This window comes from Malaclemys terrapin, chromosome 17 (genome assembly GCF_027887155.1).
Source record: "Malaclemys terrapin pileata isolate rMalTer1 chromosome 17, rMalTer1.hap1, whole genome shotgun sequence".
NCBI classification, from domain to species: Eukaryota; Metazoa; Chordata; order Testudines; family Emydidae; genus Malaclemys; species Malaclemys terrapin.
Window position 1 is genome coordinate 10,323,757 of NC_071521.1, and position 17,954 is coordinate 10,341,710.

The 17,954-nt window shown below is 42.8% G+C and overlaps 2 protein-coding genes across 2 annotated transcripts in view; one reads left to right on the forward strand and one right to left on the reverse strand.

The window, feature by feature from the left end:
* The window catches only part of SETX (senataxin), a 49,507-nt gene extending 40,740 nt beyond the window's left edge, over positions 1-8,767 (forward strand). Inside the window, exons 24-25 of the mRNA XM_054007101.1 lie at positions 2,750-2,837; positions 4,879-8,767. Of these exons, the coding sequence (XP_053863076.1) occupies positions 2,750-2,837; positions 4,879-5,682 (892 nt within the window). The 3' untranslated portion in view covers positions 5,683-8,767. The remainder of the gene's footprint in view (positions 1-2,749; positions 2,838-4,878) is intronic.
* Positions 8,768-14,924: 6,157 nt separating this feature from the next.
* NTNG2 (netrin G2) overlaps positions 14,925-17,954 on the reverse strand; it is a 74,524-nt gene continuing 71,494 nt past the window's right edge. The window contains exons 7-8 of the mRNA XM_054007072.1: positions 16,744-16,878; positions 14,925-16,119 (exon numbers count right to left, since the gene is read on the reverse strand). Of these exons, the coding sequence (XP_053863047.1) occupies positions 15,896-16,119; positions 16,744-16,878 (359 nt within the window). The 3' untranslated portion in view covers positions 14,925-15,895. The remainder of the gene's footprint in view (positions 16,120-16,743; positions 16,879-17,954) is intronic.

Here is a 17,954-nt window from a genome sequence, read left to right on the forward strand (position 1 = left end):
CAGAGTCTGTAATGGAGCAGGGAAGTAAACCTGAGTCTCCCAGTGCAAAGTATAATAATCTGCACTGAGCACAGATGAACTTGCATGCATCCTTTGGTTTTCCATTTTAATTGTCCGTTTAGTTTGGACAGAGATATCTGGGTAACTGATGGCTGTGTATCTTTCTTCATGCTGTTAGCGCTGCTGTGCAATCTCACAAATTATACTCTCATGACTGTATATTGCAACTTTTTGATGTGCTGATCTTTCTTTCTTTTAAAAAAAAAAATTATTCATGATTATGAATGAAAGTGACCTATTTATATAGCACTTCCAGTGCCAAAGTATTGCTAAATAGGGCAGTGGTTTATAAATATGCTTCAGAAATAAGCTAGATGGTTCCTTCATAGGTGAAATGGGCTTGTTTGCATGACTGATAAGGGCATAAAAAGACTCAATTCTAGGTCACTAGTTCAAATAATTCCAGATCAGTAATGACATAATGTCATTCCCAGCTGACAGCTGTTTGATCCAGTGAAAGGAGACTCTGTTCCAATCTTAATGCATGTGTGTTTGCATCACAGAAATTGCTATCACAGTTGGCACTATTTTCCTGGTAGTTGCAGCAGTAAAGACAATAAACGGTTAAAAGGACATTGGTACTGAACCATCTTGAGAGGCAGTGTGGTGTAGTTCAGTGATTCTCAGGGTGATCCGTGAGGAGCTGACTGCTCACATGAAGTTAATTCTTTGTTTCCACCTGCTAAATTGCATTAAGATGGATAAAAACATGTAAAATGCTCCCCTGATCATTTTCCCCATAGGCAGTTGCTAGTGGCCACATGGATGTTATGTGATCATGGAGATGGTCTGCACAGGCATGACTGGGAGGGCAGATGGTTCATTCTCCATTGAAATGTGGGTCTAAACAATGAATAAATTTGAGAATCCCTAATCTAGATGATTGTTTGGGAATGGGAGCCAGGTGTAATTCTGGTGCTGTTATTGGCTGGCAAGTCACTTACCCTCTTTGCTTCAGTTTGCCCCTTTACAAAGGTTACTAGCTCACCCAGCTGTTGAGGCTTTATTCGTACATTGCTTTGGCAATAAGATGCTCTTTAAGTTCTAAGCTTGTCTACATGAACAGTTAGACCACTCTACCCCGCGCTAGCCTGCAACAGTCTAATTGTCCCTAGGGATGCTGCTGACAGACATTAACAGTTCATTAGACCGCTTTGATCTAGCCCTCTTTGAAATGGGACTAGCTGAAAGGGCTCTAACAAACTGTTAACATGCATCAGCAAGGGTGTATGTGGACAGACCATTGCAGGCTGGTGTGGTGTAGATTCACACCCCAGCTTGCTGCAGTCTAATTGTTCATGTAGACAAGCCCTAAGTATTAATCACTGTGGTCTCTTCAAACCACATTGGCAAGGTGTTACGGGAAATTTGCACCACTGCTGCCTGTGCTGTAGATTTATTTTGTATTGCGCAGAGGGGCTTTGATATCTAGGGTAACCAGTCCAGTGGTGAATTCACTGAAAAGGTGACCTGCAAAGGGAGAAAAACGCTGTCCAAGAAGTGACACTGAAAGGATATTTTAATTGGGAGAGAAGGGACCCATTTAGATTTTTTACCTTAAAACTATCAGGAATATCAAGTTGTGCCTTCCATTTTTTTTGCTGGAGAACTGCATGGTGTCTACTTTAAGGAATTTTTACCTCAGAAATTCCACTGGTGGGAGCCCTAACATAGGTTGTTCTCTGGGTTGCAATGTTTTTACTTTCATGTGTGTGAAACTGCTGAAAAATAGGACTCATTAACATGTTGGTAACACCAGGTATTGCTGTGGTACCTGTTCAGCTAAATTGGTGTCGGCTGTGATGAGACTTTCTTTTGCAAAATTCTTTGTGTAGAGTAGGCTCTGGAGTTGGGAGCTTTTTCAGTCCTCATTGGAGGAGGAGGAGTGGGTGTGTGCTAGTCTTTAACAGAGAGCTTTTCTCCGCAAGGTTCATCAGGAGTTTGAATTAAGTAGGTGCTAACAAAAATTGAACTTTAAACAATGAATAAAACCTATAATTCTGTTATCTGTATAGCCCTCTGGCAAAAACAGGGTAGACAAGATCTAATATTTCCAATGTGAAAACTTCTTTGTCAAGGAACAAAAATGTCAGGTCTCAAGAACCATGACACAGCAAAAACGGCACAAACTGTGTGTTTCTCCTTTGCGGGTCACCTTAAAAATAAATAAAATATTCAAGCACAGTGTTGAAATATTAAATAGAACGTTTTCACATTAATCAGACCAAATATTATTAATCTATTTCAGTTCAAGTCAAAAGGAAGCTCAAAGTCTTGACAGGAGAAATAAGTTTGATCTCTTCCATCTGAGTCTGTGCAGGGAAGGGAAGTGGCAGAGGGAGTAGGAAAACTTTGGAGACTGTTTTAAGGTGAAAGGAGAAGTAGTGGCTACGAGTGGGACTGGAGATACCATTGAGAAGGGAAGGAGCAGCAGTAGAAGCTGGGGGAAGTGAGATTGTCTACAGGGGATTGAAGATGGCAAAGGGAGTCTGGGTAACAACCAAAGTGCCTTGTTCAGGGGAGGGCTGGCTGCTGTAGTGGGAACAAGGGATGGAGGAAAACCCACCTTCTTTGCAGTTAGCATTTGTTTTTATTTCAGCAATTGTCATTTCTTAAAAATAAGAACTAAAGTTCAGCTAAGAGTGTTGGAAGAAATAGTACAGCGACTTAATTTTGTTTCATTATTTAGGTTTCTGGCAAGTCTTCAGCGTCTGAATGTTACAATTACTCGAGCAAGGTACAGCCTCTTCATCCTTGGAAGACTGACAACGTTAATGGTAGGTATAATATTGTATTCCGGTGAATCTCTGCCTGTTCTCCCTGTTAGTTCAGGTCAGGAATGAGACGTGAAAGCCATTCCCAACCCATCCTTGTGTGAAAGAGTCGTCTATGTTGGAATCAGGTTGTTCAGTTAAAGCAATCCAATGGTGTGAAAGCTGTTCTTGGGCAGAGTCAGTTGTCCTTGTCTAATATACTGCCACAGAAGGCTTTCTGAAGGGAGAGCTGTATCCATTGTTTCAAGCCAGGCAGGTGAGATGTTTTTCTGTAAAAAGGCTTGCAATAAAATGTAACAGTAAAAAATACTGAAAATATGAGGGGTAGGTAAATCTTCTCCCCAGTGGCAGCCTGAACGAGAGCTGGCACTGGGAAGCTCCACACCCTGAGGGTCAGAATCCTCTCCTTCCCCCTAAAAGCCGAACAATAAACCAAACGAAGCTGCCTTCCCCAATCCTAGTGACCGCTTCAGGTAGGGAGAAGACCAGAGGACCCACCAGCCCCAAATGCTCCCCAGATCTGCTCCCCATTCCCTTTATAGCAGAACTGCACAATATTTCCTGACAGTGCCCTCCATGCCTGAGGAAGAGTTGGTTTTTCACTCTGTAACATGCCGAGAATGCAAATTAAGCATAAAAAGAGGCCAGTTCAGTTCCAGACACTGGCTTATTGATGTTGTCCTGTTCACCCCTTTGCTTCCAGAATTTTAGATCCTAGGCATGGTGGCGTAAAATGAGGAGGAAAAGGGGAAGTTTTAGCTTATTTCATTGGGATCAAGTGTACTGCACTTGACCAGTTTTGAGGTTACTAGTCATTGTAATAAGAATCAGGACTGCTGGGACAGTTTAACTACTGTAGCTGGCATTTCTCATTCAGCAGAAACTCAGTAAATGTCCCTGTTCTCATGATATTGTTCTTGTATATAGTGCCTTTTTTTCTAATAGGATCAGTCTAACAAACAATTAGATTTTACTCATTTAGGAAGCTAAAATGTCTTTTTGAATTTGAAATTTTTAAAGGAACAGTTTCAGCTTTAAAAAAAATCACACTTTTGTCTGAATTTTTACTTACACATTTCAAGTAATGCCTAAGATAACCACCTGAAAAAAATTAGAATTTTTTTTCTATTACTTCAGTTTGTTTACCTTTTGCACAAAATGCTATCAAATGCACAGTCAGTTTCCCTGGGACAGTCAGTTTTCCCTGCATGTGGGTCTTTTACACAGAAACAGCGGAGAAAAATATTTTTACAAAACAAGAAAAAGTGGCTGGGTAACGACAGAAATTGGCAGGGTGGAATCTGGAGCAGGTGTAGTAATTGAAACTGCTTAAATTCACCTTTTAAAAATTGCCTAGATTTGAAGTTGATGTCCCTTAAACCAGTGGTGTGCAAATTTTTCAAATCGCCCCCCCCCCTCCTCCTTTACCATTCAGAGAATTTGTCTTGCCCCTCCATTACTTGTAATCTAAAACTTTTTTTGTGCAGAAGTAAGGATGGCAATGTGAAAAATGATATTTGTTAATATCACTTTCCACAGAAGACTTAGCACCTCATTGCCAGCAGCAGCAGAAGTAAGGCTGGCAGTTGGGCGCTAGTAAGTCTGCTATGAAAAGTGATATTGAGAGTTTCTTTGAACCCCCACCTCTTCCCCAGTTTGCACACCACTGTCTTAATTTTTTAAAAAATATATTCTATTACTGTATCTCATGCAGCACTAGGGGGCAATCACACCATATTCTTGTGTTGTATTTGGACAAGGTCAGAGGACCGCTGTCCTGACAATCCTAGTTACAGGAGCTGTCATTTTAAATGAGTTTGTTCAATGATGGCTAAAAGTATCCTCTCTGTTATAGCAGTGGGATGCTTTATTGCTTTTTAATGACACTTTTACTAAAAATCCTTTCATCCCAGAGCAAGTGTACATACAGTTCCTGCGACGGCTATAGGAAGTGAGGTTGCGTGGATTTAAAATGGGACCACATGCATCCCGAGATCCCTGTGTGTGCAGGTTTCTTTTTGCTAACTATTTTTCTTCTTTCAAGGAAAATAAAGACTGGAATAAGCTGATTCAGGATGCTCAGAGAAGAGGCGCTATCATCAAGACTTGTGACAAAAACTATAAAAAGGATACTGTTAAAATTCTGAAGCTCAAACCAGCATTACAGCGGCCACTCTCCTATCCTCCTACTGCTGCACTGTCAGAGAAAGCTACTCAAGTGCAGGCGTGTTTGGGCAGCGATGGGAAGAATAAGGTCACCAACAGAAAAATCAGCAATGACTCTAGAAGACTCTCTGCCAGTGCTGGCCTGTCAGCACAAGGCAATGGAGTAGTCCGACAGCCCCCAGAGTCTCAAGTTTTGGGTTCTAAAGGAATCACTCTTCCCACAGCAGTGCAGCCTGCTGTTCGAGAGAGACCTCGGGATCCAAGACTGGCTAGGAGGACAGAAGCGACAGGGAAGGAGCAGGCCTCCAAGAACAGCAGTCCATCAGCCCTGAGCAATCCAGATGTGACATTGTCACGGGGACCTGATGCATCTTCAGCCCACTGGGGTCAGATCAGCACTGTGCAGCCTCCTGTCTCCAAGGCAGAAGATTTGAACAAGACCAACCAAACTGTAAGACAGCCAGACATGCCTTTCACTGCTTCCCATACAGCCAGGCAGGACCATGACTGGAGAGTTTCTGTCTCATCAAAAGAGGCAAGAACTGTCAGTAAAGAAGACCAGAAAGGTAATGAGTGGAGCAAAGACAAGGACTATCGGACCCCTGCAAGCAGAAGAGCATCGGAACAACCCCCGGAGAACAAAGACTTGAGTGAGGCCAAGAGGAGGAAGGTCTCCTATTAGCTGAAATCTTTCTAGGATCAGCTGCAGCTGGCAGCCTTTCCCCCACTATATAAGCCCCTCCAAAACCTATCCCCCAGCCCTTAAAAATATGGACTATATTAAAAACAAAGTGTCTAGTTCACCTGGAACTCCTTCATATTGCTACTTTTCTACTAACAGATCCATTTTTTTCCATCCCATCACTGGCTGTTGGGTGAATTCATACCTGAGAAATTATATCCTTGGAGCTTTTGAACTGAAAAGTTGGGTAATTGCTCCATATGTAATGGCAGTAAGTTTGAACTATGATCCTAGGAAGTGAAGTGGTGTAAATGTTGAACAGATGTATATTTGTACAGCATACAAAATTATTTTAAGATTTAATTCAGCAAGCATATTGCTGCTTGTTTCCATACCCAAAAGCTAATTTCAGAGTGGAGAACATTTTTTTATTAAAAAAAAAAACTGAAAGAAAACTTCACCAGAGATCTTTGGTAAGTCTAGTTTCTTTAATCGCAAATGGGACATTTTGAAAAGGCTGAGAGGATGGTAACAGATCAGATCATTTTTGATTCTTTCTGAAATTCCACTGGTGCCTCATGGAAGACAGTCGCGGGTGGTGGTGGAGGGGGGCCTGGAATGTTCAACAGAGAATTCTACATATGGGGTGTGTGTGTGTATATATATTTTTTTATTTCTCTTCCCCCCTTTTTCATAGGAACAAAATATCCTCGGTTCATGCAGATGTGCCTTGAGTCTTTCTTTTGCTCCTTATTCTTCACTGCTGTCCTTAGCCATGTGATTGGGACGTCAGTTTATTACAGTTTCAGAGTCTATAACTGGCTCAAGGCTCTGAGCTCCCACTGAAGTCAGGAGTAGTTGAGGACAGTCAGATTGCGTGAGCCTGGTTAGGTCTATTGGCTCCAAGTGAGGAATAAGCAGCAGAAGTTTTTGAAATCTTTAATCAAAGATCCAGTCAATGCTTGATGATGATACTTGGCTTGCTTGGTAACCGAGCACTTTGAGATCTGCAGAGATGAAAAGGGCTAGCTCTTACATAGCTAAGTATGATTATTAATATTACTGGATTCTGTTTACTCTGTAGATGTAGAATATCTAACTGGTAAATGAATAAAACTGCAATAACTTTTTTTTTTAAAGCCCTACTCATGTGCATGTTTTCATAACAAAATTGCAAGTGGAGTTGTTTCTAAATAGAATGTGTTCAGATTAAGGCATCAGTTGCTCTTTCAGGAATATGGTGAATGTCTAACACCTGTTAGGCATGCTATCTGTTTTGCATAGAGACAATACTGAGCTCATACTTTGTGTATGTTTATTTAGCACTTTGACGATCTGTCACTGGGTAGAGCCAGAAGTAGTGTGGGCAAGCAAGGTGCAGATTTTTTCTGTGACCTTTGGTGATAATGCAGCTCATTTTCAACTTGCAAATACCCCTACTATGGCTGTTCTAAGTTTGATCTGAGAAGAGATTACCATGGTACGCCGGATCACTTTGTGTTGTTGACAAATGACCTCTCAGGACTAGAACGAAGCCTCAAACGTGCTTTTATATGTGAGCTCTTGTGAGATAGAACCCAGCTTTCTTAAGATGCAAAATTAAGACCTAGCTCCATTAAATTAATGGGAGCAGGTTCTCAGCACATCTACTGAATGACTTATGCCCACCACTACACATGAGTATTTTGATTCCATTACCGTGCTGGTCTTTCCAGTTTCACCACAACATAAGAAAATGAACTCCACAAGACTGCCATGGGCTAAACAATTGTGCCAGCAGTATTGTTTAGGTCTCCCTTCCGATACTTTCATTGCAGTGATTAATGTTGCCTTCTTCCTTTCATACTGACAAACAGCTGTGTGGTGGTGGTGTCACAGCAAAATATAGAGATGACATAACTACTGTAAGAATAATAGGACAGTAGCCTACATGGTAAACTGTAAATTGTACTGCTATGAATTCACCTATCCAAGCTTGAAATAGATGTGCTTTACTAGTGACAGCTGAGTGATAGGTATTTTGAAGGCTATATCTCCTGTATCTGCATGGCACAGCTCATGACCTGCTGTTCTCTATTACAGTGATGGTAAAGAACATAAATGGGCTAAATTCTGCCCTTAGATAAGCACATGAAATGAAGCCAGTAACAGATGTTGGCACACAATTTGAGAGCAGAATTTAACCCCAAAGCTTTGTTTAATGTGTGTACTACATTAATTGCCAGTGTACGCACCTTAAACTGTCATGCAAGTTGTTCAGAGTAGTGTGTGATCTAACATGCGTTTTCAGGGAGTAGAGCTGTTGGAATGAGCCACTTGTTGTCATACATTAGTGATCTCTGCATAACTCTTAGCTGAGATTCATTCCTTGTGTGTATCTATATCTAGGCTAAATCGGAACACTTTGAAATACTGTCTCCCTTATAACCTTATTGTATCGGTGCAGAATGGGTTAAAAAGGCAGGGTTACTCAGCAAACCTCTGTAGTTCCTATAGCTACGGAAACCATGCAGTGTATATTCATGTAAAAAAACTGAAGACAGTCAGTCTGAATCAGGGAATGCTGTTCTGACAATTAACTGGAAACCTGTTTGTCATGCAAATCTTAGAATTCTTCCAGTCTCCTGTTTGTCAAATCCAGAACATAAGTTCTATCCTGAAAACGACACTTGTCAGGTGCTGGAAGGAATTTTATTCTGATGTCTTACATTGCCTTTGTGGCATTACATCACCCATGCTTTGTATATTTTATATCTCCTGTCTCTATATAGGGAGAAGTGATGAGCTGTGCCGTTTTCGCTATATAGGGATAAGTGGCTTGTGCGTGCCTATCTGTACCCAATAAATCCTGTATTACATGCACTATTGCTTAGTGGAGTTGTATAACTTCTCAATAAACTCTGTTTGATTGAGAGACTACAGTACCATTCCAGTTTACTCCCTCAGCTGATACAAGGTTTTATTGCCTTTACTTGCTTTGTACCTGTCGCTGTTTTGTCCATCATTTCTCTGCACCGGCTCATTCCTGCCACATCAGTTTGTTAATGCTATATTTTGTTTTTGAATAAAAAAATGTTTGGGTTGAGTTTGCTCTTTATGTTAAGCATTTTTCTCTTTATGCATAGCCCAGAATTGGTTGCTTTTAGTAAAAATGAGAGTTCATGTGGAGTAGATTAATCGCTTTTAATTGGTATTTTTCTTCTAGCTAGATACATAACACTTAGTGCAACCAGCAGGCAAAGTGTGATCCCAGGCACTTTCTTCACTTAGAGAGTTTAGACTAAATGTATTACAAAAATAAAACCTATGCCAAGATGCACACTGATAAGGTGCAGTATTAACTTTTTTTCACCTCAACTGTTTCTTTTGCTCATGCATCATATAATCAACCTTTTAGTAGAGACCGATGAACATATATGCAATCTGTATTATGTTGTCATTTTGTTTTCTCCTCCTTTGACTGATCTGGCCAATCCCTCAACTATGCAAGTAGTCTTGTACTATTCCTTCTCACGTATTCCTGTTTCAGAACTAGTAAGTGGCAGAATAGCCATTGGAAGACCCCTGTCCTCTTGCACGTGTATTGCTTAGATGAATCATTAGTGAATGTGTGGAAGACTGACTGCATGTATTTTAATGTAAAGCAGTTTAATTTCATCTTTGGACCAAATAAGTTTGGAAGAAGAAACTTGAAATGTAAATCAATGGCTTCTGTTTGGATTAATTTTCAATGCTATGGCGGCTCCTTTGTGGTGCTGCTTGTCATTTGATATCTCTGAGTAATAGAATGGGAATCCCTTGTGTTTTGAATATACTTTGTCCAGAATAGGTGGAAGAGAATTGCACTTACAGGAGAATCAGACACTGTCTGTTAAGGTGGTATCCAAACATTGCCTAATACAGGTATCTTCCTGTTGCAGATTTCACTGCAGTTGTACAGGATACAGCACCATAACCTCAGTCTGGCACTCAAGATCCCTCCCTTCTTGGGATCTATACAGAGGTCAGATTTACTAGCCAGATAAAAGCAATAGCCCAATTCAGGAAATGTAGTCATACCTAGTACCTTAACTTTGTCACTTGTGTGAAGTGCTTGGCATTTTACTTACAAGTGCACCCAAAGCCTACTTAACTAAACTTACTGGGGGGAGAGGAGAGGTGGAAGGGGTCCACATGAAATTTAAAAAAAAATGTCCCACTGTCGGTAACACAGGCCCAACTCCACTGGTGGTAGCAACATTAGGTGCTCTGTAGTAGACAAGGCTCTCGTGGCCATGTATTTTTTACATTTTCTGTCTAACTCTGCTTTGACTAGATCCAAACCACACGACACTAAAAACATCAGCAGCACTCAGGGCCTTGTCTGCTTTAGAGCTCTCAATGGTATTCAAACTGGGAAAGTGCTGGAAGAATTTTCAGAAGAAAACTCTAATGTAGACAAGTCGCATGTGGCTTGCTGATTTGAAAGCAACTTGGTCCAGTGGACAAAACAAAGGACTGGGCATTGAGGTATCAGGGTTTGAGTTGTGCTACTGACTCAGAGGGCAACATAGGGCAAGGCACTTATCGCCTGTTGCCCAGTGTCTAAAATGGAAGTAATTCTTCCCCTTCTTTAGAAAGGGGCTTGATCTCTACTGATGTCATGTCAGTGCCAAGTATTGTGTATTTCCAGGTCAAAAAATGTGATGAGGCTCTAGAACATGTACCAGCCAATTAAGGGTAAAGCAAGATTTATAAGTATGTTGTAAAAAGAACAGGAGTACTTGTGGCACCTTAGAGACTAACAAATTTATTAGAGCATAAGCTTTCGTGGACTACAGCCCACTTCTATATGCATCCGAAGAAGAGGGCTGTAGTCCACGAAAGCTTATGCTCTAATAAATTTGTTAGTCTCTAAGGTGCCACAAGTACTCCTGTTCTTCTTTTTGTGGATACAGACTAACACGGCTGCTAATCTGAAGTATGTTGTAGTTACCTTTTTAAAGTAAGTGTTAAAAACCCAGGGACTTCACAGTCTAGTTTTTTTTTTTAAAGCAACCATTTGAATGTGCAAGCTGATACCTGTACTTTAAAATTAGGGCATAACATTGTTCTAGTAGTTGACAGCTGAAGGCTAGTTGGTCATTTGCAGACTCTGTTTATACCACAACAACCAGAACCATGTTTCTAAAATTGCAAAACACTCTCCTCTACACTGCATGAATAAATAATTCAGAGATGAAACAAACTCTGCTATATTGTAATTGGGATTTATGGTGCTAAACCATAGAATACAACTCCTATCCACAAAGGCTCCATTCGCAAGTCATATATAAGGCCTTTCTAAATCCCTGGAAAAATCCATTGCACTGTTTTCAGTGCAAATAAATCTAAACTAAGCAGGGTGTTGTACATTAAATGCCTCTGAAAGATGAAGCCTGTTAGCCATGTTCTCCTGTCTGCTAAGGTCCAGACTCCCTTCCCATTAGTGCCCAGGAAGATCCTGGGGAGTGAGAGGTGAATATATCTTGTACACTTGTTACACCTGGTATGGTTCAGCATATCTAAAACTTGCTTTCTAGACTGGCGTATGTGACACTGTCCAATGCAGTCTTATTTGATTGCTGTATCAAGTAGAGAATTTGCTCTTTTGCAGTGGGATGCAATGCAGTCTGGACCTGAGGACCGTCATTGATTTCCGCTCTCTCCCCGCTTTAAACTCCCAAATCACTGCAGAGTCTATCACTCCTGCTCCTGGCCAACAGAGGGTCACTTTAGAGCCACTGCAAAATTTTCAGGAATGGAATTTAGACTTCCCCACCATTATGGCCCATGACAACAGATTTTTGACATTCCTGTCCCCCCTTCTTCCCCTTTACGCTTGCCCACCCCAAAACCAGCGCTTTCCCTGGGCAAGCAAAACTAGACAAGTTTACTTTAGAGCAACTTGAAACTCTCCTGTGCCACTCCCAACCAACACTTACGTGGCTCCAGCAAAGCACTCCAGGTTTGGCTGTGGACTGGGAACATTTCCTAGAAGATGCTGCTTTAAGTATCTTTAGTGCTTAACTCTTATCTTATTTAGAACTCAGAAAACACTGAGCTTCTGCTTTTATTTACACTTGGGGCATTTCATGAAAGCCAATTAAAGCACCGAATGTTGCTGATGGGACAAAGTGCTGATAGCATGTGCTGAGTCCCTTTCCCTTTCATGATCTATTTCCCCCTTTCAGGATCAGCCTTTCAGATGAACTGTCAGTTTCCTAACCATTTAAAAAAAGAACTGTCCTGTGCAGCTCTAACAAATTCTAGCAAATGTAGATTTCCCCTGTCTTCAGCTGAGAATGAACACGGTTAAAAGCTTTCTTGGGTGAGTGAATTTGTGCATAAAGCCAAACTACTGTTGATTTTTTTTTCCTGTAGCTATGGTGATAGATTCATACTGGCTGCACTGTTTAATCATGCCAGACAACAGGTCTAGGATTGCAGATTTTTTGGTGGCTTTTATTTGGGTAAACAGATTTGTTATGATACCACCAAATAGTTAACGTTGGAATACAATTGGAGGTAAATAGGAAAAACAGAGGTCTCTCTGAATGCTTGTTTAAAGAGGTCAGCATTTTGCAGACAGGTATAATTTTTAAAATAAACAGGCAAACCAACTTAAAACATTAGTGTGAGTAGATTTTTCAGGAGGGTGCTGGTGCCTTTTAAGGATTTTTCTGTTAGCCTTCCCATAACCAATATTCCCTTCCCTTCTTCCTCCACCCCCATTTAAAAGCATGAACTGTTGCTGCATGAATGTCTGCAGCTTCTCTATGGGTCTTCCAGAATGTGAACGTTCATCAGTGGCCTGTACATAAGATGAAGGATGTTTCTTCTTTTTGTATTACGGTAAAGCTATTTCTCCTTTGCGTGGATCCCTGTCTTGCATGTTACCTTTTGTCAATATGCTCAAAGCATTGAAGTTCTCAAAGCTTTTTAAAACATTTCCTTTTTAAAACACTGAATTTAAGAGGTTGGGGAGATGCGTTTTCAGTTGTGTGTCCTTCCTGGCTGCATGGATGCTAAATTTAAAAATGAAAACAGGCTTTCTAAAACAGGACCAACCAGCGCAGCTTTGAGTCTGTCTTTATGATGGGATCAGAAATCCTCCCTTTGCTTTCACACTGGCTATTTGGAGTTGTCCTAACCCAAGTCCACGGATCATTTAATTTGCCTTTGAGACAATCCCTTGGTGTCCGTGTTTTCCTAGGGTTAGATTACTTGAGCGTGGCATCCGCTTCTGTCTAGGCAGGTATTTATAAAGAGCCCAATACTAGGTTATAGGTACCATGCTTTTTTCCATTTTCTTTTGCACCATGACTTCAGCAGCTGTAAAGTGTGTTGTATCCCCCTTGTGGCTACTAAAGGATAACAGCCTACTTTTGTTACTAGCTAAGGAGGTGCTGCTTCAGCTCAAGTTATAGAAGCCCGTGTGTTGGTACTGAAGGTACATGGTCTAAACCCTGCTGCCAACCTGTGGTGAGGGGGTCCTAACATTTCTGCTTATTTCTCTCTAAAGCCATTCAAGGAAGCCAGTGACCTCTTTTTAACGATGCTGTCTAATGCAGTACTGTCTCCTGTCCAGCAGCCATTTGCACACAGTCTCTAGCTGGTCAGTTCCTAACAGTGCCACCCTTGATTGTTTCCCCCCTCCTCCCATGGAAGTTTTGTGTTGCTGTTATAAATGTTCCGACTTCCATTGCAATAAAGCCACTTGAGCACAGAGTGGGGGCTCCAGTAGCTGTGGAGTCTGTCTGGGGAAATGGTTTTATGAAGTAGTAAATGATTTGCTGTTGCTTATAAATCTAATTGCCTAGAGAAATAGTAGTGCTTGGAAAGGGAAATGTGTATTTCCCCCTCCAGATGTGCTTTTAAGGTCTTGATTTAGTTATAGTCTCTCCTATAAAAACGACTTGCAAGAATTGTAACTCATGGGGACTGTGTCTGGTAGAGCAAGAAAGAATGATAGCAACAAGCAGCATCTAGCCAGTTTTAGACAACGTACAGCTGCACCAAAGAAAAGGAGGGAATGCCTCTGCCAACAAGTTCATGAAGTTGGCAATACTTAAAGTCCCTGTACCTAAAAGGGTCAATTCAACCCTTCACCCCTTCTATGCTGGATTGAATCAAGTTCCATGCTCTCCGTATGTGGGATCTTACATATGGAAAAAATGAGCTCTCAAAGCAAACAAGACCTTTGGATTTAATGATCCTATCTTACTATTTTCATTGAAGGACAGAATTTGTCCTGTCTCAACTCAAGTTTTCCCCCTTCTTTTACAAAGTAGTGGTCCTTTGCCATCCTCCACTGCAGCAGTGGCTGCATTTCAGTGGTTCTAGTTGTAGATAGTTTCTGAAATACAGGGCTGAAAGATTCTAAGTGTGTTGTTTTCAGACCTGGAATACTCCCACTGCTGGGTACAAGCTGTGGCTAAGAGCCACAAAGTGGGGAGGAGGAACAGTTCCTATATGAAGAGTATCGAAATAGGAGAGATGTTGATCTGGGAAAGGGCAGTAGCATGATACTTTGGGTAAGAATACCAGAAATGGACAATGCCAGTGGCGGACTGATGGAAAAACAACTTCTGGGCTACCTCTCAGGCTGAAACCAGAGCATTGAAGTTGCCCAGAGAGCGAGAGATCTAGAGCGAGAGATCTAAAGCGTTCAGCTGGGGGATCAAACTGCTTGCTCAGTTTGCAAATTGTCATGTATTGCTTCAGAATTCTCCGGCCCCCTTCCATGTGAACGGCTTAAAATACTTCCTCCTATTGTGGCATATTCATGAGCTTTAAATCTTTCCATATTTGAACTAACACCTGTGCGTTTACATGAAAGCCCAAGGTTGTGGCTGCTTCGAGTTAATATTCAAAATAGAGATTGTCCTCTGGCAAGCGTGCATAGCTGAACCAGTGTCCCGCCCTATTAGCAGAGTGTCGAAACAGCTGGTTCCCTTTGGGAAAACATCCCAATGCTGCCAAGCAGCAGCTTTTCCTGCCGCAGCGTCCCTTTGAGAAGACATCTGAAGAAGAGACCAACAGTCTCTGTAGATGCCAAATTAAAACCAGTCTTTGCTCGTAGCTGTTAACCATCCCTGATTACAGCCAAGCTGACCTTTTCAGCAAGGCGATTAAAAAAATTCCTTAGATCTTAAACACACAACAAACCCCCAGAGATTGCACCTTGGTATTTGAGTCAGAAAACACAAGAGAACATCGTGTATCAAAAAATAAGTCTTTACCTGCAATTAACTCTGCACGCAAAGGAAAACATGGTGGTCAAGCAGCAATTAATAGTTGCTTTACTGTAGGATTATACACCAGAATCAAATGCTCATGGTAAAATGTCCCTTTAGGTTGTAGTCCTTTTATAGCATTTAATTCAAACAAAAATAATTCTCTACCAAAAAAGTATTTGAACCGTACACTATACGGAAATGCCTGGATAAGACGTTGCACTCTGATATACCATGCGCACAATGGCCTTTTTGTTCTGGTCAAGTGCAAGAAAAGGAAATAAAAATCCAACAACAAAAATACAAAACTTAATAAATTCAGCAACTAGATTTGTAGGCAACGGTATCTCTAGGGCCCGGCCAAGTCAACAATGAAACATGGGACTATGCAGCAAGGATGGACCAAAGAGTCCCCAGGGATGCCTTGGACTCCAGTCTCTGGTGCCATGGGGCTCTGGAGCAATTAGGACTGGCTCTTTCAAAACAAGAAAGAAAATGAAACTACTGAAAAGTTTAAAAAAAAAATCCTTTGATTGCGGCACTGTTTTGGCAGGGTCCCCCATGCCCTGGATCCAGAGCCCCCTGTGCAAAATGGGGAATGAGTCACTGCTTTTAAGGAAGTGTGTGTGACAGGAGTCCTTTCTAATGACAGCAAGCTACTGCAGCTTCTGCACAATGGCTGTCACAGTTCTCTCCCTGCAGCTCAGCAGCAAGTCCATGCTGCGGCTACCTCTGGCCAGGGCGCGGATGTTGGAGCAAGGCTGCTGCTGGTGGAAGGACAGGAGTCAGCCCCTGAGATGCTGTAGCTCTCGGTGGACAGGGGACTGAATGACGTCATGGAAGTCCTAGAGTAAAGGAAGGCTGAGGAGGTGATGCTGTGGAGGGCTACCTATGACCTTAGTCTCCTAGCCTCCCCCGGGTGATGCACCTTGACTTGGCTCCCTTGTGTTTGCAATTCAAAAGTCCAACAAGCGTCGCAGCTGGAGGATGAGAGCACTGATGAGGAAGGTGGTTAGGTTGAGGTATGTGCTAGAGGCAGAATTACAGGCCTTGTTGTCAGAGTCACACTTGGATTGCTCACACAGCACGCCTTTGTAGCCAGCAGGGCAGATGCATCTCTGGTTCTGATAGCAGGTGCCACCATTCTGGCAAATCAAGAGCTCCTCGTCACAGACATTGGCTGCAAGGCAAAGAGGGAAGAAAGAACATGTGGAATTACTGCCAGCTACCCACAGCCCTGGGGCCTTAGGATTCTGCCCTGTGCGACAGGGAAGGCTTATTGCCTTCAATATAATTAAGGGATGTTGAGGGCTACACCACTGGGCTGTCATAGGGAACAAGGTGTAGCTGACAAAGCCCGGGTTAAAACTGTAACTAGAATGTGGACGCTGGCTTTTGCTCAGGTCTTTTTTCAGGCCCTTGGTATTAATCCAATTGCCCTGCAGCACCAGTGCAAGTCTAAGACCCCAGACTCATAGGAACAAACAGTGGTTGTAAACTATGCAATGACATTACATTAATGGGGCGGAGAAGGGACCTCAGCACTACACAGCCCTATAACCTGGGCTCTCTGCAACTACCTCCAATTGGCAGCTGAGCGGGTGTTGCTAAAGACGGCTCCCTCCTGCTGGCTCACTGCATCAGTCCTGTTCTCTGGCCAGGCCGGATCCTGTGCACAGCAGCACATGGCCCTGCCTTGGGACAGCACGCTCTAGCTCATTCCACCGCTGTCAAGTACAGGGGCTTTATGGGTGCTGCTGTGCATTTGTTACCCTGCTACGCCACGCTGGCCTGCGGTACTTACGAAAACAACCCTGTCTCCAGTAGTAATTGGGAAGGCAGTCGTCACACTTGGGCCCGACGGCACCTTCTCTGCATTCACAGTAGCCGGTCTCATTACAGCGGTCGTGCAACGATCCGATTTGATTGCAGTTGCATTCTGTCCAAACACATGGAAGCTACTTACTACATGCGCCTGTGCACACTGAGCACCAGGGAGCTCTCCATGCCTTTCCGACAGGGCTCTGCACGCTGACAGGACCTTGAGAAGGGCTGGCAGTGGGAGCTGCCCATTTAATCCTTGGCTTTTAGGAATGAACTTTTACAAGTACCCCACCTTGCAGCGCTGGGCTGCCTTTCCAACCACAGCAATTTATACACCGATTCTGCTCTACCTACTATTAAAATGCAGCTTGTTCGGGGCTGGAGGGCAGTAGCCAAGCGCACAGCTCACCAGAAGTGGTGGGAAGGGAGGGCATATTTTGGCCAAGCTTCTCCCCTTATGCAATGTACCACTGGCTCAACGTCCACACGCAATCTTGGGTCTCAGGATTGTAGCTGAAGGGTCGACCACACCAAACTACCTGCAAGTCCATTTAATTGCCTCAAAAGTGAAGTGGTTTTTTACTCGGGGCTTGTGGAACGCTGGTGGCAAGGGAGAAGGGAGTCCCTCTTCACTGGATCAAAGGGGTCAGACCCAGCAGCAGCACCGCTTCGCTCAGAGGGATGGGCGAGAACGGTGTGTCCTCTTTTTCTCACGGCTGCGTGAATGAGTGCCCAGTGAGGCAACAGCCACTGGGATCAGTCCGAGGGCGTGCAGTGGGGAATAGCACAGCAAAGCTGCAACTACTACCTCCGCTACTGAACTGTGCTATGGGCGGGAATAACCTAGCAAGAGACGAATAGCTGAGGCCGGAGGCTAGGCTGGCTAAAAGAAGTGGGGATAGCATACTGGTTACCTTGAGTGTGCTAGTTCAAATCCAGCTTTCCTTTCTAGGGCAGTGCAAGCTTCCCCTATCCTGGGCTATCAATGCACCTTACCTGAGCTGGAGATGAAATATCTCCTTTGGGAAAGACAGAATTATTTAGTCTTTAAGGACAATTAACCCCTTGGCCTCTCTGCACTGATTGCTGGCCAGAAACTGGATGGCCACCAGACTGCGTTCACACAGGCCGCCAGCCAGCCAGCGACTGGTAACTACTTTCAGCCATTGTTAATTTCAGCCAGCTGTGAAG